Here is a 24900-nt window from a genome sequence, read left to right on the forward strand (position 1 = left end):
AATTATTGCAGTTTTTCATAAACTGCAATAATTACCTTTGTGGGTTAACTCCACCTCTAGTGCCTGCCTATCAGACAGCCATTGGAGGGACTTCAGGGTCGTTAAGCATGAGGGCATCCAGCCTCATGTAAAACTCCATAGGAAGCTTTGAATAATGCTTTCCTATTGGGGAAGTATTAATGTGAGTGCATTAGTTGGGAACGTCAGTTTTTTTTTTACCCCTTCTGTGCCATGGGGGGCCTTGACATACAGGGCACTATTGCGAACTATAGTGCCAGGAAACCAACTTTATTTTGCTGGCACTATAGTTTCCGATAAATAGGATATTTTTCCAGCTTGTCTTGCGGCTGATAAAACATTCAGTTGGAAATTACGTGTGAGGCTTTCAGTCAGCCCAACTAACACCACCACTGTTGAGAGATGTGACTGTGCTGTTTTTGTAGGCAACAAAATATTTTATATATATAAAGGTATTCCAAATCTGAAACTACAGAGTTGTAAAATTAGGATGTGCAAAACACAAATATAGTATGTAGTGAATTCCAATCCTATCCTATCACAGCCTAGAATTTTGAAGAAAAAAAAATTAAGAAACGTGTATCTCTATCTTTGAAAGCTTTATTATCCAAATGTTTATATAGATATCACTGGTCACGTTAAAAAGAAAAAGGCCACTCCAATATCACAGGCGACACTTTACGATTTACGTAGTATCACTACGGCTTCACTTTACGATTTAAAACAGTGTCGATAGTATGATATTATAAAAGGATAACTACAATGCTAGTATATATATATATATATATATATATATATATATATAATAATCTCATGTCTAGTTGAATCTTGTGAAGGGGGCTTACTCAATGAGGATGACTAAAAGGTCTCTTCCCTAGGCTGTGATAGGAGGGATTGGAATTCAATACAATGGGAGTTTATATATACATTGTGTTTTGTGTATCCTAATATTACACTAGAATTTTCAGCTCTGTAGTTTCAGGTTTGGAATAACTTTGTATACAAGTGGTTCTCATTTAGCGACCTACCTGTTTTACGACAGCACGCACTTACGCCCAGGCGTGAGTGCGAGACGTCTTGGGGATTTCCTGCTCTGGTGCGCATGTCTATGTTTGGGGAAACTTCCCTAACATAGACAAACGCATGAGAGCAGGGAATCCCTCTAATCTATGTTTGGTGAAATTTCTCCGAGCATAGATAAGAGGGATTCCCTGCTCTGGTGCATTCATCTTTGTTTGGGGAAGTTTCCCCGAACATAGACAAACGCACCAGAGGAGGGAATCCCTTAACTCCTCACTTATCGACCAATTCGTTCTACGACCGGATCGTAGGAACAGAACCCGGTCAGGAAGTGGGGAGTGTCTATATATCATCCAGGTAGGATTAATGGTTATGTCCTATACCAGGTCTAATGCTGGATGGACATAAGTGAATGTACTTTTGGTATTTTCACTCATCTAAAAATTGTTTTATACATGTGTTTAGTTTAGTTTTAGCTCCTGTTGGGATTGGACTACTTTTTATAGTTCTACTTTTACTAAGTACCAAAATTTTTATCAAGTCTGGAATGTACTAATTGATTGTAAATATGCAGAAATTCACTGACTTACTATTCTTCCTACACCTGAACTTTACAAGACACCACTCATCTTGCATACCAACCTGTGTTGTGCCCTTAGGTCATGTAGAAAAGTTAGCATTAAAGAGGGTTGTAGAGAGAGAGAGAATAGGTTGACTGTGATACTCACAAAAAAGGAATATAGTATGAACAAAAATGTAAAAAAAAATTAATTGTGGAACATTGCCATTTCATTGTTTTTGCTAGTAGGTTTTAGAATAGATTGAATTTTAAAAAGACAAGTCTCAAAGCCCATTTTACATCGCTTGTTTTGGTAATTTGTGTTTTGTTTTTGTTGTTTTTTTGTTTTTTTTATAGAGTTTTATTGTTTGGATCTTGCTTGCTAATGGAGGCCAACCCCTTATATGATTTAAGAAACTTTCATAAGTCTTAACTTTGAACATTATTAATTACTTGTTTTTTTATTGACTTTTTAATACATATTTTCATTTAATTGTTCAATGCTTTAATTTAGTTCATTTTAGAATACAACTTTTTTTTTTTAATTAGTGAGGAAATTTACATTGAGTGTTTCACTATAATTATTTTTTTGTTGTCTTTTGTTGGGTTTTTTTTCACAGTGTTTTTGCCCAACCAGGACTTGGTGGTTTCCTCAATAATGCAGAATCAGTCAAACTTGAAATTCTCTTCCGGGTCTTTAGATAATGAATGTTCTCCTATCAACCAATCAGATGATGGAATATTGGATCAAACTGGGTCAGCTTGTTTGCAGATGGTAAGGAGATGTTAATCTGCGATTTATTACATCAGGATTACTGTTTGCCAATTCCAACATGACATTTTTACGTATTTTTCCTTTATTATCTATTGTAACTGCATTTGTGGCTGTCCTTTTTTATAGTATTATTATAGGAGTAAGACAGCAGGTAATAATGCAAGGTTTTCATAGTCACATTGTGGTAGCATTACATCTACGTAGAATGCAAGTTAATGGGAGTGAGCTATAAAACAGACACTCTATTCGTCATAACCATTACCACACCACTTGTAGTGCAAGAAGTCTTTGCTGTACTCCTTCTTGTGTTTAACCCCTTAAGGACCAAACTTCTGGAATTAAAGGGAATCATGACATGTCACACATGTTATGTGTCCTTAAGGGGTTAAAATAGGGTCCTCTCTGCATCTGAAGCTTATTTTCCATATTAACAATACCTGATTTGACAGATAACGCAGAAAATATGATCAGTCACTGACTGCTGATTGATGCCACAATTTATGTCAAAGCACCCAAAAACAGGTTAGCAGAAACTGGAGGGAACACATCCAAATACTCCTTGCACCCGAATTCTTTCATGATTAAAAAATCAGATATATCTCTTTAGATCAGGGGTGCCCAAAAGGTAGATCCCCAGATGTTTTAAAACTACCGCTTCCATGATGCTTTGTCATTTCAAAGGCATTCTAAAGGCATGCAAAGCATTGTTGGTCTTGTAGTTTTGCAACATCTGGGGATCTACCTTTTGGGCACCCCTGCTTTAGATCAGCAAGCAGTCACCACTCATGTTTAATAGTATATTTAATTGTGTTTTTTTTTTACTAAAAGAAGCATTTAGACTTTTTTTTTTTAAATCATTACAAAATCTTATTTAAAAAAAATACTTTAGTCAAAGATTTCCACATTTATCATTTTTACCGGAAAGAATACTTTCCATGCTATAGGAAAATTATCCTCTCAAATCTCAAAGAATGACCTCTGCTGCATGTGGTCCTGTTAACGAACAGGTTACAAAAGAGCGGTTTGCTGATTGTCTACACAGTTTTATTTTGTTGCAAATTTCTGGAAATAGAACAGTCACCATGGAAAACAGTGAAATGTTCAAACTGTCCCACATTTAGGTAATTAATCCTGAATTGCTTTAAATCCCAAACCCTAATTACATTTGCACAAAAGAGATATCACATTAAAATGAGCAAATACCACAAACAATATCATACACTCTTTTTTTGTATAAGAAGCTTACTTTTTACATCAGGCGTAAGTTAGGTTAATTTAAAATTTCGTATTTGTGTGTTGAATTCTTTTTGGATTTTTTTTTTTTTAACCTCACTACTAACGGAACATCCAAGCACCACAACCACTGCAGCACATTTTAGTGGTTATGGTGCCAGCTAAAGAAGTGAAATTATTTTAGAACAGATTGACACATACCTGGACCCTGAGGCCTGTCGAGCGTCTCCTCCTTTGCCCCAGGATGCACTAACACTGAACTAAGCCAGGCAGTGCAGAACTCACTTGCTAAAAAAAGCCCTTAGCTAATGCTCTCAGCCAATGAGTTGGCATTGCATGACAGTAGTTAGCTAATGCTCTCAACCAATGAGTTGGCATTGCATGACAGACCCTGAGGCCTGTCGAGCGTCTCCTCCTTTGCCCCAGGATGCACTAACACTGAACTAAGCCAGGCAGTGCAGAACTTACTTGCTAAAAAAAAAACCTTAGCTAATGCTCTCAGCCAATGAGTTGGCATTGCATGACAGTAGTTAGCTCAGTTGAGCTAAGTGAAGCTCTTGTAGGAGTGTTATTTTAAAAAATGTATGTTCTGGGTTCGCTGAATAATAGCAAATTTGGCATTCATATACGTTCCCTGAATCACAGCAAATTTGGCATTCATATAGGACAGGTGTCCTCAAACTGTGGCCCTCCAGATGTTGCTGAACTACAACTCCCATGATTCTTTGAATTACATAGATAGCCAGAGAATCATGGGAGTTGTAGTTCAGCAACATCTGGGGGGCTGGAGTTTGAGGACCCCTGATATAGAAAGTAGGTGATAAGAGGGCACATTACATATATTTTTACTTTTGACACATGCAATAATATTAAATTAATATGTTGGTTGTTTTTTCAATATCTTGTTTTTATTATCAGTATTTCAATGTTTTGTCAACATAAGAAAAAGAAAAGACAGCAAACGTATGATTTCACATTGTACAGGTCAGGAGTACGGTACATTAGTACAAGCGCGGGAAATTGACAGGGTTACATATCACTGGGTACATTATTCTCTGCAATGGGAACAGTTGTTCTCACCGTAGTGACGGGCATAGTTCATTTACTTACAGTGGCTTCAGTATTCTCCAGTATATATACAAGTGAATAAGAAACATTAGCACAATAACGCCTTATCCCACAGTACCACAAGTTCTCCTACATACAAGTCTTGACTCCGGGAAAGTCAATGGGATACCTGTCCAGAATTTACAATATCGTCTCCATTCCATGCTTGATCGCTACCTCCAGTAATAAGTCAGGAGGCATCACGCAAGGAGCGAACCTTAACTCGACCAGTGTTAAAATGATATAAGAATGGGGAAAAAGAGAAAATGTATATGTTTTTAAACTAGACTCCAGTAATTACAAAGGGGACTTTGCTTAGAGATAGGAATGCACAGTGTGAGGTTATAGTACATTCACTGCCTGGGGCACATCTCGGCTGTCTAGGAACGGACTTGGTTTCTCTTTGCAGCTGAACTGTGATCAAGAAGCTATATATTTCCATGGTGCTCTTTTAATGACCCCCAAGATATCATAATCAAACTGTCACTTAGTATATTACTTGATACAAGATAAGGCAATTCCAATTAGAATTTATGGAATGCGCAGTGCTGTGGGGTACAAAAGAGAAGCACTAACTAAGCAGTTTATTAGCAGAAATGCAAGAAGTTCAAAAGGTAGGATTCTAACACAATAAAGTAGTAAATATGTCCTTGCGTATGTTTGTGTCCTGGCTCACACCTTGGGGTTTATTCACTAAACGGAGGTAAAATGAAAATGGAATTGTGATAGATAGACCAAACTAACCAAGCAGAATTGGAAGATTGTTTTATTTCATTCAGCTATTTTGGTCAGTTTTTTTTACAATTTGGATTTTCAGTTTCCTACAATTGACTATTTAGTGAATATGCCCCTGTGCATTACACTTGCATCTGCTCTTTATAGCTTTAGATAAACCGATAAGTAGGGCCCTAGTGACACAGTAATAATGTGTTTTTGTCTGTTAAACTGCAATGATTGATTTATTGAGTTATTTTACTACTTTTACCCTTCCACTACCAAATCATTTGCAAGACTTGAATGCCAGAATCTAAATTTATATCTTTGTGTTCTGGAAAGTATTGTGTCAATGTATTTCTCATGTTATTTGGTACAATAGCACAAAACATGGGCAGGAATTACATTTAAATAAATAAATAAAAACAACACTCTAAAGTTTAAAATAAATATACTTATATTTAGCCTTAACATGTTCCCATGATGTGGAAGAAAGGACCACCACTTTTTAAAATAAAAAACGCAAAAACTATTCCATCTTTAATACAATGATGACAGTCTCCACTCTGTAGCCCTCCTTGCACTGCAACATTATGCAAGTGACCTCGCCAGCGACCGGGGCAAGGCAAGTATTGCGTCCCCTAACCTGTGGACCATTGTCACTCCCAGAGTCCATTAATGGGTGCCAAGATAGCCTTAAAGCTTCTCTACCTGCCTCGTCTCTGTGATGTGTGTCTGTGGCACTAATAGTTATGTTAACCAATTTTTTTTTTTGTAATCCAATTTTTTTTTTATTGAGGTGTTTGCTCACGATACAATTAATGTAGTGCTAAGAGCATATAACATATATGTAGCAAATTAGCAACAGAAATCATAGCTCATTTTTTGTTTTGTTTAACACGAAGAGACCACATGCTTAGAGCAAATCATATGAAGACAAAAGGCATGGTATGCTCAGGTAGTCAGAGGAAAGACAACATAAAAATAATCCAAACACATGCAGGTGAATCAAATAATAAGCATGTAGTAGAAGTGTGACTGAAATATCCCAACAGTAGGGGGGTTTGAAGGACTAGGCCCATTCACTGAGACCAAGTCAGTGAGGGCACAGCACAGTCTTGCAAGTTGATGAGTAGCCCATGGACAAGTGGCTCAAGTAATAGGAGGGGTCCCAGGCACAGATGTCACACAAACTGCTGCACCATTGCCCTCTTCTGCATGATTGGTGTTTATACAGGCGTCAAACTCACCTCAGACGATTCTGCTGCTTCCCAGACCCATATATCTGTGGTTCACTCCAGACAGGTGCCCCTTTGTGGAAAGCCTTTGCTTGACTGTGAAGAGCACCCTAAGTGGAGACGGAGGCAAGGTGGTATCAGCGGCTCACCTCCAGATGCCTCTAGACGATCTCTGAGCTTGGCCAAGAAGTCCTTGTACAACCTGAGCGGACCCACCAAGATAGGGGACAGCTGGTCTTGGGAGTCATGTGAATACATAGCGTGTGCCATTTTATAAAGCTTCAGCTTGTCTGTTGATTTGGTGGTGGAGTTTAAAAATGATGCAACGCAAATAGTGTTACACACATCATGGAGACGAGGCAGGTAGGGAAGTAGGAGCATGGCTATCTTAGCGGCCTTTTACCAGAGTACCAGTACGATACCTTTTAATAGGCCGCCAGAATCTTTAAATCGGAAATCCCACTATTTATAGACATTTTGTAATTCATCGTTAAGGATTACATGAGGACAGTATGGCTGTAATTGGCAAGAAAAGTACTGTTAAATGTTACATGGCAATGTTTATTTACCCTATCAAGTTAATAAACCTGTTTAGAATATTTGAATATTGGGAGGTTTACTGCGTGAGGCGTGGGTGCACTATTATTTATTACTTTCCTTTTCTTTTTTTTACATTATGCGCCCCTAAAATTTTGAACACAGAGCAACCACCGCTGTGTCCCCTCCCCCAAGCTACGCCACTGGATGCATGAGCAGTAATCACCAAGCATCGCCAATCCAATGCTTTCCTTCCCACAGAGAAATATTGAGTCCAATGCTTTTCTATACATTTACAGATTTACAGCGTTTTGTGCCAAAATGCTGGGGGCGAAGACATAAAATGACCTACAATTTGTTGGATAAGCTCTAGTGGCTGTTTTCATAACAGTCAGAGATGCGTTCTTTTACAAATGAAAGAAAACACAGGAAAAAGGACTGCATATATGCACCAAAACTACTTCAAATAGATTTAGTTGTTTTGGTTCATTTTTGCTGATATTTAACATTTTGCAATTTTTCCTGAACTCCTAATGTGTGCTACAGTACAATCTCTCACATTTGACATAATCTTAGCACACATGCTATAGTGCCCTAGAACTAAATATATGACACCTTAATGCCCCCATAGTGTCACCTTTACCATATGTTTTGCTCTATATGTTGTCCCTAGTCATATTAAAGCATGTTATCAAACTATCCGCTATATAGTGTCCCATATGAATTGTTCCATTTTTTGTCATTACCTCATCTGCAGCCTCATAATTGCACCATACAAACTACCCCTTATGTTGTCATATTATCCCCATTTGTGTGAACTTTAAATGTAGTATTACCGTAGATGTCACTTATTATACCATTCATTTAAAGAAAAAAAAAAACATTTTTGACTTATCTGTGTTGTGGTGTTCTCATTCTTTTCTTGTAAAATGTGTTTACACTTTACATGTGAAATTCTAGATTTTCAAGAGCATATTAAACAAAGTGTGTTGTGATACTCTGTTTTCCTCTGGACACAAATACCTTGGGTAAAATCAACTGGAGTTTTAATTGGAATAGTATTCTTACTAACTCACTGAATTATTTTTCCCATCACTGAAGCTTTAACAAGTCTATCACAGTGAGTGAAACAATGGACAAAGAACATACCATGTTCACGAATAGAAAACAGTATGATTGAGACTGACAATCATAATGAAAGAACAATACATTTGCTACTCACGCCAATCGACTACCTATTACTGGATCTCCTTGTGGACAAAAATTTTTATAGTGTTGTAACTCGTATATATTGTTTTTTTGTATTTTGCTATTTTTTTTTGTCAATCTTTATTTTATTGAGGCAAGTGGTTATGGTGGTACAGAATGAAGAGAGGGAGATTTGCAGGGGTCATACAGGTGAGAAACATCATGACAAATTACAAATTCTCGTAGGAGTATCAGCCTCATTTTTTTTTTTTTTTTTTTATATAAACACGCTGGAAAACAATAAGTTGCGTCACATTAACATGGTTTCATGCTAGGTTAATTAGGCATTGAACTTCGAGTAACAGGAGGAGGTACAATTATGCTTTTAATGCAGTTTGCAATCTTATGTTACGTCGATAGGTAGGGAATAAGATTAACACGATTTACTCACAGGTTACAGACTAAGGGTGCAGACCCAGAAGAGAATTATATACTACTGATACATTAGTTTGCAAGTTAAGTAAATGTCGGTTATGACAGGTAATTTAGGCCGGTCTAGGGTAAATGAGCCTATGCCATTATAATAGGAGAGACTAGAACCTGCTGATTTAGCTCTGTGCTGACTATATTTATCATTATATGTTGCTAGCTTGCTTAAATCCGGTTAGGTCTCATGTTGAATGGGCCCTTGTTCTGACACATATAAATTTAAACTTAAAATAACAACAGCATTAGAAAAAAGTGATAAAAGAAAAAGGAAAAAAGTAAGGAGACACGGGCTCTGCTTTACGTATTGTGAGGTAATGTTAGTCACAGTCAGCCAATGCCGCTCGGCTGTCTTTTGCCTGGTTCTCGCTGCTCTGCTCTCCTACCCTGGTGTGTCCAGTCGCAGATTGAGGAGGGTGAGTTAATATCAGTGTAAGTCCCAGGTAGGAGGTTGTGCTGGTCTGTAATCAGGGATCCGGCTCTCCGTGGCATGCAAAGTTCGATGTAGGGCTGGGGTCTGTATCCCGTCAGTTTTCCCCTCTGTGTTGCTGATGGCTTCGCTGGGCTCAGTGTTTTGTGCGCTGGAAGGGTTCTTACCACAGATGCGTGTTGCCGCGCCCTTTGAAGCTTGCGTGGGGTGGCATGGAGTTTGGCGGTCGGTCGGGAGCTAGTCAGTGGTGCCCTCCCGCTCCGGGCCCGTTGTAGAGCCGGCACCTTGCGGCCGCGGACTCGGGGGCTATCAAAGGCCGAGTCCTTCCCTTTCGGGGTAGGTCTGGAGATCCTGGGGTTGAAGGTATGCCGCCTTCGGCGTACGGGTCTCCGCCTGCGTGGCCGATGCTCCGGGGTTGATCCCCTGGTGGCCCTAGGCCCAGATGGGCTGGTTTGGAGTGTCTTGGGCTGTGGTTGCACGGCTTCACCCGAGGGCAGCCTGGTCCCGCTCCGGTCTGTGCCGCCATGTAGGCCCTCCGCATCGCCGCTCACAAGTAGCTGGGTTCGCTCAGCCTTATGTCGGGCCGCGATCTTAGCCCAGAAGGCGTCAAACAGTTTGTCTAGGCGGGTATTAAGGGAGTCAGGCGTGTTGGGGCTTCGTAGTGAAGGCCCCGTTTGTCCACGAGGTTGCTTGTCCGCCATTTTAATATCATGGATTGCTTGCAAGTTTGGTGCTGCTAGTTTATTCTGGGTTTTGCCAGTCAAGGCGTTTGGGACCGGGATAACCCCCACCGGTCCGTAGGGGGGGGGGTTAGTCGTTTGCTGCGGGTGCTGCGTGCGATTATGGGCTGGGAGAGCGGCCGCCTCTCCGTTGCCCTGCTTAGTATAGGCCCCAGTCCTCAGCTCGGTCATTCCTGCGAGTTTTCCTGGCATATAAGGTATCCCCTTGTTCGCCGGTGTCTGCAGAGTAAGAAGCGGTGAATGAGGAGCCGGTTTAGTTAAGTTTGCCCCCGATTTTAGCAAGTTATCTGCTTGAGGCCTGGGAGCTCTAGTTTCATGCGACTGCACTGCTTCCCAGTCAGGCCACGCCCCCCGTATTTTGCTATTTTTGTGCGAGCTCATTCATCTTTTTGTCCTATATTTTCAAGAAAATGTATATGTTTTGCGTTATGACTTTACTCATAACTAAGTTTTATGCAGTGTTATAATAAGCTTTATAAATAAGGTTTGGACTCGATAATTGATTGACTAACTGGGAACCGTGTTGAATTGACAAGTGAATTGCATATTTTAGGTGTTTTATGTAATTGGAGAAAATCTCCAAATCAGCTAAAGTTTGATCTATTTTGATCTAAGGTTTGCAATTCACTTCTCTACAATGCTAAATGCAGTAAAAATAATAATTAAAAAATCCCACACCCTTTGATGTCGTAAAATGATTGGATAAAACAGGTGAAATGTATCAGAGGATTGAGAAAGGTGAGTTCATGTAAAAAGTATCCGCCAAAGAAAGGAAAGTTGATATGTTTCACCTGCTCACATGTTTCACCTCTTGGCAATGTATATTATGCTCAGTTTTTATATTTTCTATATTTTCTTAAGGCAGTATGCCTTGAATTTCAATTACTATATTTTCTTAAAGGGGAATTGGGGAATTTTATGGAAATTAAACCATTGAGTAGAACATTGAAAATCACCTATAATTTATGTTGGATTTTTTTGTATGTGATTCTTCATTTGTTTGAAATGAATAATAAAGATTTAGCCATTGACCTAGGAATCCAGTTCACACAGCACAGCCAGGGCACACACTGCATTATAGAAGGAGAAAAACACTGTTTCTATTTCTGAACATCCACATACAAGTTGATGTCTCAGTATGTTACAGTATGAGAGCCGGGAAGTAACATTCCCAATTCTCATGCCAACTCTTATACGCAGAGGGCTTGAAGGCTTGGCTTGAAGCTATGCTTCTAAGCCTTCTACTTAGTAATTCTGCAAGCCAACTATATTCTCCATTCTAATCTAGCCTTGAATTTAACATTCACTTTGATTCTCACTTTACTGATTAACCCTGTTATATGTTAAAGGAGATTACTAGATGTGGTATTAAAGAGTTTCATACAGGTTCAGCTTGCAGCGTCCACAACTGACCTAATTCAAGTTTGTCAGTCTTATTACCTGAAAAAGTTTTCTTTAAAGGTTTTCTTTAGGTATACAGAAAAATGACCACTAGTAGAGCTGACGCGGTCTCAGTTCATTAAAGAAAGTTGGAGAAAAATCAAGCTGGAAATCTTTAATATTTTGGAAATATCTCTGTTGTAATTTAGGATTGCTTGCCAAGCTAAAGCCATGTACTGAATTGATGATGGATTGATGATGGTCAAGAGGGCTGAGAATCAGTGTAGCCAAAGGTCTCCAATAGCCAGTCCATTGTACAGGACTAACTCATATGTTGGCATTTTACAAAAAAATATCTTTAGCACTGCCTGTTGGCTTTGATTAATGTAATTTGTCTATTCGCAGGATACAGTTGGCTTTGGTGGCCAATCACATGATTCTGAGACACAGGCTAACAGAAAGAACTCTGATTCCTCTATGAGCCCCAATCTCTCGTCATCGTCACCCACAGACCACCTCCATGTGAGATTTCCAATTAAAACTTCTCCCAATGAAGAGTACCGAAGGTACAGCTGTGACGATGCCACAGAACGGAGCTATAACAAGTACATGAAAGGTAGAAATCAGTACCACCCATACAAGAGGCAATTCAGTGATGTTTTTCCAGACACCCTACATTCTCTGTCCCTTGGAGAAAAAACATTCAAAGACATGGATGGGATAGAGGTCTTTGAAGATGTCTGTGGACCATCTGTCCCTGAAGATACAGAAACTTTTGCCACACATGATATTTCAGCCGAGACCACATGGTGCAATTCCCTGCAGTACAATTCAGCTCAAGATGAAGGGTCGCAGATAATGGTGAGTTTAATGTGAAGTTACAGACACACTGTTTAAGTAGTGCTTTATTAGGGTCTATGGTCATGTGTACTGTACCTTCTTAAACTCTATTATTCCTCTCTTTTCAAGACAAGGCAAATAAACACAACAGTGATACCTCTCTGTTCATTCAGTGCAGTGGTTAATAGGTTGAGAACATAAAGCTTGTTTAAACAGACAAGATAGAAGTGTTTGACTGCCAACTCCTGCATACAGTCCTGTAAATTTACAATTAACCTCCCTGGCGGTAATCTCGAGCATGGCTCGGAGTTAATCTTTAGTACCAAAAGCTGTAGCCCTGAGCCACGCTCGGGATTACACTGTAGTATCTCTTACCTTGTCCCTACGAGCCCCTGATGTAAAAATATACCCTCAATACATTATAAAAACAATGTACCGCTTTACCATTAAAGAATACTGACATAATCAGACTGCCAGGGAGGTTAAAGGAATGCTACAAGCATCATAACTCTACAGCATCATGTTGTGATTACTGTGCCTTGGTGCCTCCAATGTAAGCAGTCAAACTGTTTGCTTATGGTTTGACTTCTTACATGGGGTCTGCCAAGCACCGGTCACTGCCTCTATGGAGACCCAAAAGCTTCTGCATGGAGCTTCCGTTAGCTCTCCTTGGCTAAACCTTTCTGTGTATGACTAACTCATTGACTGGTAGTGACAGCTGATCTCTATAAGACAATGAGCTAAGCACTGCAATGTCATTTTAGCTCAGAGCAAAGAGCTTTTGGCTGGCAGAGAGGCTGTGACTGGTGCTTGACGGACCGCAGCTAAGAAGTCAAAATAGTGAAATATCTGTAATTAGACGTGTGCATTTGATATTCTATTTGTAAGCCTCATACATACCACACATTCCATTATGCAAAGTGTTTCTGAAATGTTCCTTATTTGTTATTCTCCAAGGTGGGTCTCCAAAATGTGTTGCTCCATGTAAAACTCTTTAGTGCCTTATTGCATCTGGCTATCGACTCTGCTGGTGAATAGAAGGATTCTGGTGTTTTCGCTGTTTCAGCATCTTTTGGGGCAAGTATGAAGGGCTCTTGCAATGATGCATGTGTGCGTTGGTGGAGGGGAATGAATTTGTTTCTTCTGGCTGGATAAAAAACTCACATAAAAGCTTTTCCTCATTTCTTTCCTAATCTATGCCTAATCTTTTTAAAATAAGGGTCCTTGGTCATTTTCTGGAGGTAAATAATCCATCAAATATGTAAAATGTAAAAGATAGTTTCTGAATCACTTTTTTACTTTGGTAAAACTTCCAGGACCTGCCTTCATCTGAGAAAGGTTAGAATCTCAGAACTTTGTAATTCAAGTGGAGAACAAACAAAATGCATACATGTCTCATGTGTTGATATAATAGAAAGCAAGAGAGAGGGAAATGGAGTTTTGAAGGGAAAGGTTTTTGCAATCGTGTCAGTAATTGGGGAGTGAATATGCAGCTTCTCAAATATAAAAAGGGAGTTTTTAAATATACATAAATATCTTAACCATAAGGGTGGCTCCATAAATGAAGAACTGCTGAAAGTTCATTATTCAGACTGTCTTCGCTGCTAGTGTCATCAGCGTTTTATACCCATGTAGACCTATCCCTCTTCTTGTAGACTCTATGTATAATTGCTCTTGTGCATTCTCATGTTCTGCTTTGATACTAGAGATATACTCACAAAATGAGTGTAATGTCAAGAAGAGAGATATAGTCAACAATGGTTTTAGGAAAATAGTTGTAAAAGAGACCACAGCATTTTATCAAGTGAACATAGCACTAAGATGTTGTAAACTTATAAAACATACATTAATACACTGGGAAGGAATTGACAAACCTCATTTTTTGTTGTTTTTCTGAGGATTTGTGTACAAACACTGTGTAATGTTGCGAAAAAAAGATTAGCAGTTCTGATTTGGGACTGAAGATGTGCCACTTCATTGCTCTACCCTCTCACGTCTTTGGAACATAAAAGGAACCCAGTTAAATGGCAAGAGATAGTATCTTGGCACAAAACAGAAAATAATGCAAAGGAACATTTTAGAGTACTTGATGGCTGACTGGTCAATAGCACCTATGTTTGCATTGTTAGACAAGTGGTTGTAGCTTATAAGTCGTTAGCTTTCACAGGAGGTGATACTGTTGTCTGTGCAGGAGGAAGCTGGTGGGATACTGTAAAAGGTGCCAGTAGAGGTATGTAGTAGCTGTCAGTGGTGGAAATGGGAAAAGCATTGGTGGAACCAAGTTCCGTACTTAGTTCCCCCAAGGAATCGCAGTGACTTGAAAAATCCAAAGCATTCACAGTTATAACTAACAAGTGGTTAAGAGGACAAGGAAATAAATGATACAGCATTTAAATGTAGCACCCCCTTTTTCTTCTTGAACAGTTTGTCAAAAAAGAGAGTATTTGAGAATCGCTGGAAGCTGCAGGAGCGCAAACTCTGAATAAACCTCCTACAAGTTTTACATTTACTGATCCCCAACATCCGACTCACAATGGGCTGTTCACTCAGTACCAAAACATGCCAACCCTCCATGCCTCTCAGTTACTGTGTGGGGCCAATGAGTGCAACCTATTGACTCAGTCGGAAAAGAGCAAGCATATGAGCCATTAACAGACTGTGTTATTGCAAAATTGATTGCTCTGGAGGAGGAAGTAGAGTGGGTCTAGAGATTTCATTGCTGACCTTGGAGTATGATGCAGGTTTCGCAGGTTCTATGACAAGGCAACATGTGCAGCTTGCAGGAGGATTGTTTGCATACACAATGCAGGAACCTCAGGGGTCTGCATAGGCATTGGCGCTTGGAATTACCCCACATGTTGGAAAGCAGGCCCCAACCTGGTATGCGGTAATGTACAAGCCATATCCTTTTACTCCAGTCAGTGTGGTCATGCTGGCTATGATCCTTGCAGTCGCTGGTGCTCCTTCTGGTCTCTTTTAAAGTAGTCCGTGGTGGAGCAACCACAATGGAGTTCCTCTGTAAACACCCAGATGTGTCCCTACAGGCCCCACAAGATCATGGAAATGCCACCTAAAGGTATCAAACCTGTAAACCTGGAGCTTGGTGAGAAGTATTTGCTTATTATTTTCTCAAACTGTGACTTCAAATGCTATGAATGGAGCTAAGGTGGCAAACTTCCTCATGCAGAGGCAGGTGTGCTGCAATTGGACTTGTTGCTTTGTTCACCGGAACATCCTGGAGAGATTCACTGAACCTGTGGTGAAGAAGGTGAAAACAATTAAAACTGAAGACACTCTCTTGGAAGTCACCTGAATAGAACCACTAATCAACCGTCCCCATATGGAAAATTTGTTGGATTTCTTAATACTGGTGCAGGGTGCCAAAATACTGATGGGCTGAGAAGCTTACAGCCCAGAAGATACTACAATGAAGGGAGGTTATTAGGCAACTGCAGGGATGAAATGAGATGTGTTAAAGATTAGATTTTTTTTGCCCAGTTATTACTATCCTGTCCTATGACATAGTGGAAGAGGCTTTGGAGAGGGTCAACAATAACACCTATGCAGAGGCTGGCGGAGTATTCACCAGTGGCCCTCAACGTGTGCACAGTGGTTGCTGCACTGCAGGCTGGAATTTGCTTTATACACAACTACAATGTGAGCCCAGTGAAACTGTAATTCGGGGGGAAATTAAAGGGCTTTGGCTGGGAGAATTGGCAAGTTGCCGTAGAGTACTTCTCCTAGCTTGAGACAGTCTGTGTGGAAATGGGTAAAGATGAGTTGATTTTCTTTTAGATGTGGTAGTTCTTGCCATCCTCATTTTCTTTAGAACACAATCTTAATACTGCTATGAGACAGTATGATAAAAAGTTCAATATATTCACCTTCTATGTAATGTTTTATACTTTTAAAAGGGATAGTCAATGTTCTATTTAAATTCAATCAGAATTATAATGGAGTTTATTCAATGCAATAGGGAATTGACTATGGCATTGTAAATGTTATATCAAAACAACAGAACTGGATAATGTTTCAATTATGGATATGTTGACCTCTTGTTGTCCATTTCCCACAGTTTCCACTTTGTGAAACCTAATTGGTTTTACCATCTCATCTTTTATAGGATGAGGAACAGCTCATTGCTTGTGTCAGGGCCAAATATCTAGGTTGCAAATGTGAAAACATATTACAAAGAGGGGCATGATGAGATCTAAACATGGCTAGGTCTTAACAGTGACTTGCAAATAAATAGCTGTCATTATAGCTTCTCCTGACCAATGCTTGTCGGGTAGAATCAAGTACAGTTGTATACAGTACACTAGGAACTCTCCCCAAGACCCAGAGTCTTCAATAAGTCAGGCGATGGTAGATCGGCCTATAGAGATCCATAGTACAGCATTGGGAGCGTAACTTAAAGTACCATAGTGTAGCGAGCATTCCACCAAGTCCCTTCAGCTACCTCACGTCACAAGCCTGAATTCAATCTGCATCCTGCTAGTCAGCTCCCCTCCCCCTTTTGACAAACTTAATCATGTGCAGTTGTTACCCCCCTCTGGTCCTATAAAACTGGTTAAGAGTTGAGGTAGCTTGTAAGGCGTAAAGGCCTGGAGCATATACATGTAATGCAGAAGCCAGCATGGGTCACCGTGTTTAGTGAGTTATTCGTCTGTGTGATTCTTAGGATCCCATGTCAGACAATTTCTTTATGAGATAGTTTAGTTTTTAAAGTTTAATGCTAATGATACCTACGTAACTTTTGTTATGTCTTCATTTCTAACATTAATTAATTATCTTTCTGCTAACATGCCTGATCAGGTCTTTCTCTGTATAGCACATCCCACAATTCATATATGGATAGCAGTGTTTATAACTTGAACTTGTACTGAAGTGGTAGAGGTTAACACAGTAAAGGAGTATAAGCATGCGTGGGATAGGCATAAGGCTACCCTAACTATAAGATAAGACCAGAGACTAATTAAAGTATTTAGAAAATTGGGCAGACTAGATGGGCCGAATGGTTCTTATCTGCCGTCACATTCTATGTTTCTATGTTTCTAACTTCCACCACTGAATTCTAGGTTCTTTTATTCAATTTGCCACTACAAATGTTATATCTGTCCTGCTTGCCATTTTCTTATATTTATCCCAGCAGTCTGAGTGCAATGAATATTCGTTCCGTTTTGCTATGGCTTTAAATAGCATCACTTGTGCTTCTATTCGTATAAGTTTATATCACTGCGTTCTCTTAATCCGCAACATGTTAGGCTTGTTGAAAGAGCATTTGCACGATTCAAATAAATATGTTAAAATTCACTGGATAAACATAAGCCAATGCACCAGAGAAACAGAGGTTATTAGGGTTAGAGAGATATCAGAATATAGGGATAAATTGCACTTCTTCCAAATGATATATACACTTGATACAGATCTACCTGCTATCTGCCAAGATACTCCATATATATGTTAAAAGATATTGCAATTCCATCATACAGAGACATTTCCACGTATATCAAACTGGGTGAATGGTAAAACATAAGGTTTTCTATCCATGGATTTGTCACAAAACCCCAGCTCACTGTGCAAACCATTGTCTCTATTATTAAGTCCTATAAATAAGCTTTTATCGATTATACATGTGACTGCAATGCTTGCTTTCCAGATGGGGTCAGAAGTGAAACTGAAGCCAGCATCTTTGGTCATGCGTCAACAGGAAAAAGAGCAACGAATGTACTGGTCGCAGTCACCAACACAACAAATATACTGCACCCCACAGACATTTCCACAGGTAAATTCCATTCCATTTGTAGAACTCCAAAATATGACTTTAGACCCACACACATTCTTTTATGCCATATATGTTACCTTTCATGTATCATTCTAATTTCACTATGGAGATTGTCAGAGTGGATTGTGTAGATTAATGATGAACTGTCATCCACCAAAATAATTCCCTTCTAGGGGCATTCATCTCGGCATAATTTGCATGAGCCATGCTCATTATTAATATATTCAACTCCTCTCGTGGCTCCTGACATATTTAATGAGGAGTGAGAAGAAGAAAGTTGAATTTAGCACAGGTGAGTTCCTAATTTTAAATTTGCTGGAAGTTAAAACTAGACACATGTAGTGAAGGTAAAACCTATACAGCAAGTCTCCATCAATAACCTGCAGTCACATCTCTCAAACATTCCCATTGTGTAATACAGAGCACATTTACTTTTTAAAAATGTTCTTTAAAAAAAAAAAGTCATAATTAAATACCCAGGAAGTTTTTTTTTGTTTTTTTGTTTTTTTATTATTTATTTTTAAATACTTCTAAAACTTGATGAGCATGTGCTGTTAATTTAGGATGGATGGATGCGTGTTAGTGAATCTCAAGTGACGTACAAATAACATGTGCAAAGTCCACTTACTCAGAAAATGGAATACAATGACTAAAGCCATTTTGCAAGACATAGACCATTTTTATTAGAGCAGGATGTTATGCGGTTTAGCTGCTGGATGAAGACAAGAACCACATTTAATATAAGAAATAGTACATTTCACTGAACTTTGGTCTCTTTTTGACTTCCCCTGTGGTTTGTGAGTCCAGTAATGGTCAGCTAGCCATGGACATCGGTCAGCTCTTTCAGCATCATAGTATATATAGCCCACACTATGTGTAGTAGCAAAGTTTGACCACCAGATTTTCTAGTGGAGACTTTGTGTACATCTTTAGCCAGTTTGTGATGAGCTGATACTGTAATGGTCAAGGTAATTGGGTATTTATTGACAGTTGTGCATCCTCAGATCATTGTTGAAGATACATCTTTGGCTATGTAATTAAAAATGTTGGGAACATGGGATAGTTTGTTCATTTGGGTGGAACCTCTCGACAATCTATCTTTTCATACCTGTTGTTCTCTCAGACTAAATGCTGTCATCTTGTTCCAGATGCAAAATTCAATATTGTACGTATCTGGAAGTAATATTCTTCAAATTATATCTTTTAATGAGTGGGAAAAAAACAGAGAGCCACCCATTCTGCTAGATCAGTGCCAGTTGTATTACAGCATGTTGGCATAAATCTTTGATACTGTAGCAAACAAAACATGCCTTAGGATTAGGAATAACATGGACTAGTTGGGACATGCTCTCCTATAATGTTACCAGTATCTATCCACCTGCAGACTGGCAGCTTGACAAACCTTGTCGTACACACCCCCCCTTCACAAGCCTTGGGGAGGTTTCTCCAGTAATGTGTGTAGCTGCCACGCTGTAAAGGCTATGTATTGATGTGTTTAAATTACATGTGTGTGAAGGCTTCATGTTAAAATTATTTTCAATGCAAGGTTTTTTATTGACTATTATTTAATATCAATACTTTTGAGGACAACTATGCAATAGGACAGTGTTAGTTAGAAGTCTAGAAGCTACGTAGTTACAGATTTAAGAAATTTTAATCAGAGCAAAGAATCAAAGTACCGCCCACATAGATATATTTTTTTTTATTAACTATAATTTTGTAATTTCTACTTTTTAATCATTTATCTTTTAGTTGAGTTTGCGTTTAAATTGTAGCTCAAGGTTTAATTATATTACAAAATAATTTCTAATTTAATATTTTGGATGCCTGCCTTCAAGGCATTGCAGATCATACCCTAAAGACAGGTACCCCTTAACCCATGCTGCCATGATCTTCCCTCTTTAAAATAAATAACAATAAAACAATAAAGGCAAAACGTACCTGCAGCCCTTAGCCAAGCCTAAATTCTCCACGCTGTGCATGCAGATGATGTATGCCTTTTGTGCACAGATCTGACATCTGAGTTCTGGTCTGCTAATAAGCACAGTGAGTTTACACCTCCAATAGCAAAGCGCTTTATCTCTTAGTGATTTTGAAATGCTGCATACAGACTCTAAGCACCATGGGCACTTTAAGTCTCTGAAGTGGTCATGGTGCAATGAGTAAACCTTTAACCTTAAGCACCAAGCTGCCCTAACTTTTTATAACATCTATAATAACTCTGGGTACATCATCTACACAATTTCACTGTAAGAACACTGCGCTTCTATTAAAGAGGCGCCATTTACTTGTTAATCAAACACTGCTCAACATTAGCTCTCTTAATTTTGTAGTCAACTTTTTAAATACATATTGACAGACAGGCAGATGTGCATTTATATATGAACACAAAACAAAAGAAAGTCTGGCAGGGTAGCAGACAGCCAGATTGACAGACAGGAGATGGATAGTTTTTCAAAAAAAGTGAAATAAATGACATCTGAAACTTAAATTAGTCTCGGTTCAAAGGTAGTACATCGCAGTTTATTTCTTCTACAGTCCCTTAAAAATTTTTTTTTAAATAGCAGTCATTTTATGAGGGACGTCTCTCCATTCGGAATTACATCTAACATCTAACATACTACAGCATGTTTAAATATTGTCTTATACTGATTTATGTAAATACACATTTCAGGTGACAGGTACTCTAATAAAATGGTAAATGGCTCATCACAGATCATTAAAAACAATATATATGTATTAATAAAAAAACAACTCTGTCATTGAGAACAGGAATACTGTAAAAATTTTTTTAATAAATAATGAAAATTTTAAGTTACATTTTTGCAATTAATATTTTTATTACAGACTCTTAAATTTCCAGCTAATTTCCATATACAGCTGAGTAACATTAAGAATTGTATATATGAATCACCATAAGCCGAACTGGCACAGATAACATCTAATTTTTTTAAAGGAAAATAAAATAAAAATACAATAAAGTAAATTAAAAGAATATACAGCCTCTGGTGCTGCCAAAAGATCAACTTAGCAGGTTCACCAATTGCCTCCCCTGGCCACAAGCCCACTCACCCTCCTAAAATTGAAGTGTCCCTCTTTGTCTATTTGATATGTTGAGCGGTATGCACTTAGAATCCCTATGCTAAGAGTGAAAGTGCCTCAAATTGGTATTCTGCCCAGGGACCAGGTGGGGGTTTATCACATAGATTGCCACTATTATCTAACTATACACTGCACTCTGGTGCAGCATGCCACATCATCGTTTAGGGCAAATTTCTTTGAATCGCTTATCATAGCATGTGCATGATTATCCCCCACGTTATAGTATGTTGTCCCTGAAGCACAAGCTGTAGGTATCCTTAGAAGGAAAAGCAAGGAGAGAGAAGGTTAGTTCGGGAGAGGGCATCATTTAGCTATGAGTAAATCTGGGAATGTAAAAGTTGCATTTGCCTGATGAAATTAATAAATAGGGAAAATTTTAACAGAAAGGTGATTGTCTCATACACGAAACTTGGACCAGGTGGATATAGGGTTCTGTTTGCTCTTCTAGAGGTGTAACCTAGTTCTAGCAACTATCTAGACCAGGGGTAGGCAACCTTTTAGCAGCACTGTGCCGATATAGGATTGTGATGTCCCGTAGCGTGCCGATCCTATTTTTTTTAAATTGAGGCATGTATGCTGCCGTATTCTGCTTGTGTTATTTTTACTGTAATTGCTTTGTATCGTTGTATTTGTGCGTTAATGAGCTATTATATTGTATATGTTCATTAGTAGTTTATGGTATCATGTGTGATACACATGAATGTGGGCTGTGTATGAGGGCTGCTTGTGGAATTGTGTGTAGATGGATATATCACATTGTGTGTTAGGTAGTGTATGGGGGCTGTTTGGGGTTTTGCATGTGAGAGGCTGCATGTGGGATTGTGTGCATGTATGTGGATTGTTAGTGGTGTTGCGTTTGTGGGGATTATGTGTATGTTTGTGTGTGGGCTGTTCGTATTATTTGTATGAAGGGAGGCTTATTCTGCAGGTCTGTGTATATCTAGTAGTGTGGGTGGCTTCCCTGGGTTCCAGTGGGGACCAGGCTGGCCAAGTACAGGTCAAGGACAGGAGCTGCAACAGCAGCTGCAGGCTGCTCTACTACAGTGTGGATTCCCATTCATAAGTGCTGGGAGGAACTGATCTGAGATCACTTCCTCTACGTGCTGCAATGCATAAATTGAGGATTTTCCTTCACCACCTTTTCGTATTAGCAGATATCTGAAGTTTCACTGACTCCTGATAGGCCAGAGTGTGTTTGGCTCTAGCAGCCTTGAGTGCCGTGGAAAGACACCTCGAGTGCCGTGCATGGCACTAGTGCCGTAGGTTGCCTACCCCTGATCTAGACACTAGGTAAATAAAAGCAGGCGAGTTTCCAAACATGGTTATTCAGTTTTTGCTCAATATGATGATCTCTAATCATCACAACTCATTAAAGAAATAAAAAAGCAATTCATAGCTGGTTTTAAGAAACACATTTAACAACGTTGAACTTTGTATAAGTACGAGGATCATCATATAGGGGGATTTCCTGGTTTGTGATGAAAATGCAAAATCCCATTACCCTGTAGGTAAGTATATATACAAATGTAATTTGCTGAAATGTGTCCCAATCGAACATTAGGAATTACCTTTTACATGTTTTGGCATAATTACATACAAGATAATAAAATATATGCTCAGATTACTAATTTAAGAAAAGACCTTACAAGTACTGTCAAGTTCGTGGAATACCTGCCTTTCCTTTTGAACTGTGTATCAAATAGGGGGAAGTTTACAAGCATGTGAAACATCTTTGATTAATATTGTCAGTGATTCATTAATGCATGTCTGAGATTTGTTCGGAATGTAAGTTTCAAATTGGTTATAGTTTATTATGTGTTTGTTGGATGACTTTATATATTTATAAGAATGAGAATTAAAATGAATAACAGGTCAGTTTTTAGAACATATCAATGTTAGGTGACTATTCTGTTGACAAACTCTTTTGATAGCACCCTGCACTCTCATATGGGGAACCCCCAAAAATATGCTACTGATGATTATAGCTAAAATTGCAAAATGTTTTCCGGCATTTAACAGGGCGCTCCAATGTTCAAATACAAAAATGTTTGTATGAAAACAGGCATGCATTTAATTATGCACTGTATGGAGGTATATCTAAAAACATATTGCAAAAGCTGTATGCATTCTTTCCAAGAACTCCCCGCCAAGACTTTCTGTGAGTGTCCAATTGGAGACATCCAAGACAGGCGCTCTGAGCAATTCTTGCCTCTTGAGTTTAGCTCCACTGAGCTAAACATCCAGAAGAATAACAGGACCTGTTGTCTGATTGACAGTTCATGGGTGTAACAAGGTTAATTTATAAATCTGCCACTTTCAGTTGAAATCTACTTGTAAAATAAAAAATAGGACACACTCTTCACACACAAAGCACTTTACATAAGTAGCTTTACTTAGTCTGGTCTTCTTTTCGGGCCGCAAACGAGGACCAGGTAAGTAACACTACAGCACTTCAGCATACTAAAATGCTTTAGGTGTCCGGAGTAATAATTGCAGTATGTCCACTTCTATGAGCAAATTTCTGACCTGCCAATATACCAGAAATAGGTCAACTAGTGTCAGAAATGTACTTGTTCAGGTTCCTTTAATACCAAGCTCAAGTGGATTGCTGCCAAGGGGAACTGGGGGACCACTGCCCACAGGGCCACTGATATAGAGAAGCTGTGGGCGTAAGCCACACAGTACAATACTGATTGAAAGTAGCTTGTTAGTCACACTCTGTGTGGATTTACATTTGGGCTGTGGGTCCTTAAGGTATTGGATCTGTGAGCTTTATGTACATAAAAAAAAAAAGGTGTCTCCTACGTCAAAAGTTACCAGCCCTCCCCTGCCAAGACCCATTAACCTTTTAAGGATGGAGGCAATTGGCTTACATATGAACCCAAACAAAACCTAGGATTTGTGCTCTGTGTTTGTTCCACTGTAATTTCTTTGAGTGCTCTTATACATGGTATATGTTGTTTTTTTAATTGACACCTCTCCTCACTCTGTCACATCCCCATATATTGTCACCCATCACCACACTGTCATCTCCCCTCCACACTTTCAGCCCCTTCATGCATCCACACTCACATTAACCACTCCTAATCCTGTTAATCGCACCCCCTCCAAACTCACCTGTCCTCGCTATACCACACTCACCCTGTTAAATTAACCCCCCATAATTCTGTCACACTCACCTTCTCTCACTCTGTCACACTCTACCCCCAACCCTGCCACACATATCCCATCACATTAATGCCTCTACTCCTGTCACACTCTATCACACTCACCCTGTCACATTAACCCCCATTAACCATGCCACATTCACCCTTCCCCCTAGAACTGTGATACTCACCCCACCCCAACTATGCCACACTTTCCCTGTCACATTAACCCATCCAATTCTGTCATACTCGTCCCTCCTACCATGCCATTATTGCCCTGACAAACTTACCTCCTCTCGCCCTGTCACACTCCCTCATCAAACCATGTCATACTCGCCCTCCTTCATTCTCCCTCACAACCCCCCACCCTGTCCCATTTGCCTCTTTTGTCCTTTTCGATAACCCCTTCACACCAGTACTTATGTATACAAGACTGCAAGGCTATGCTACCATACCCCACAATTGTGTATGAACGATTGGCATAATTGCAGATTTTAATTTATTTAACCAGTATTTATTTAATCAGTATTAAGTTGTACATTTGCACACACATATATATATCACTGAAAACTGGTGAGCAACTTTTGGATGGAATTCCATAA

At 39.2% G+C, this 24900-nt stretch overlaps 1 protein-coding gene across 2 annotated transcripts in view; it reads left to right on the plus strand.

Moving 5' to 3' along the window:
• The window catches only part of FOXN1 (forkhead box N1), a 63285-nt gene that overhangs the window by 21320 nt on the left and 17065 nt on the right, over positions 1-24900 (plus strand). For both annotated transcript variants that reach the window (XM_063449958.1, XM_063449959.1), the window contains exons 3-5: positions 2218-2372; positions 11831-12286; positions 17925-18050. In XM_063449958.1, coding sequence (XP_063306028.1) covers positions 2218-2372; positions 11831-12286; positions 17925-18050 — 737 coding nt within the window. The remainder of the gene's footprint in view (positions 1-2217; positions 2373-11830; positions 12287-17924; positions 18051-24900) is intronic.

This window comes from Pelobates fuscus, chromosome 1 (assembly GCF_036172605.1).
Source record: "Pelobates fuscus isolate aPelFus1 chromosome 1, aPelFus1.pri, whole genome shotgun sequence".
Lineage (NCBI taxonomy): Eukaryota > Metazoa > Chordata > Amphibia > Anura > Pelobatidae > Pelobates > Pelobates fuscus.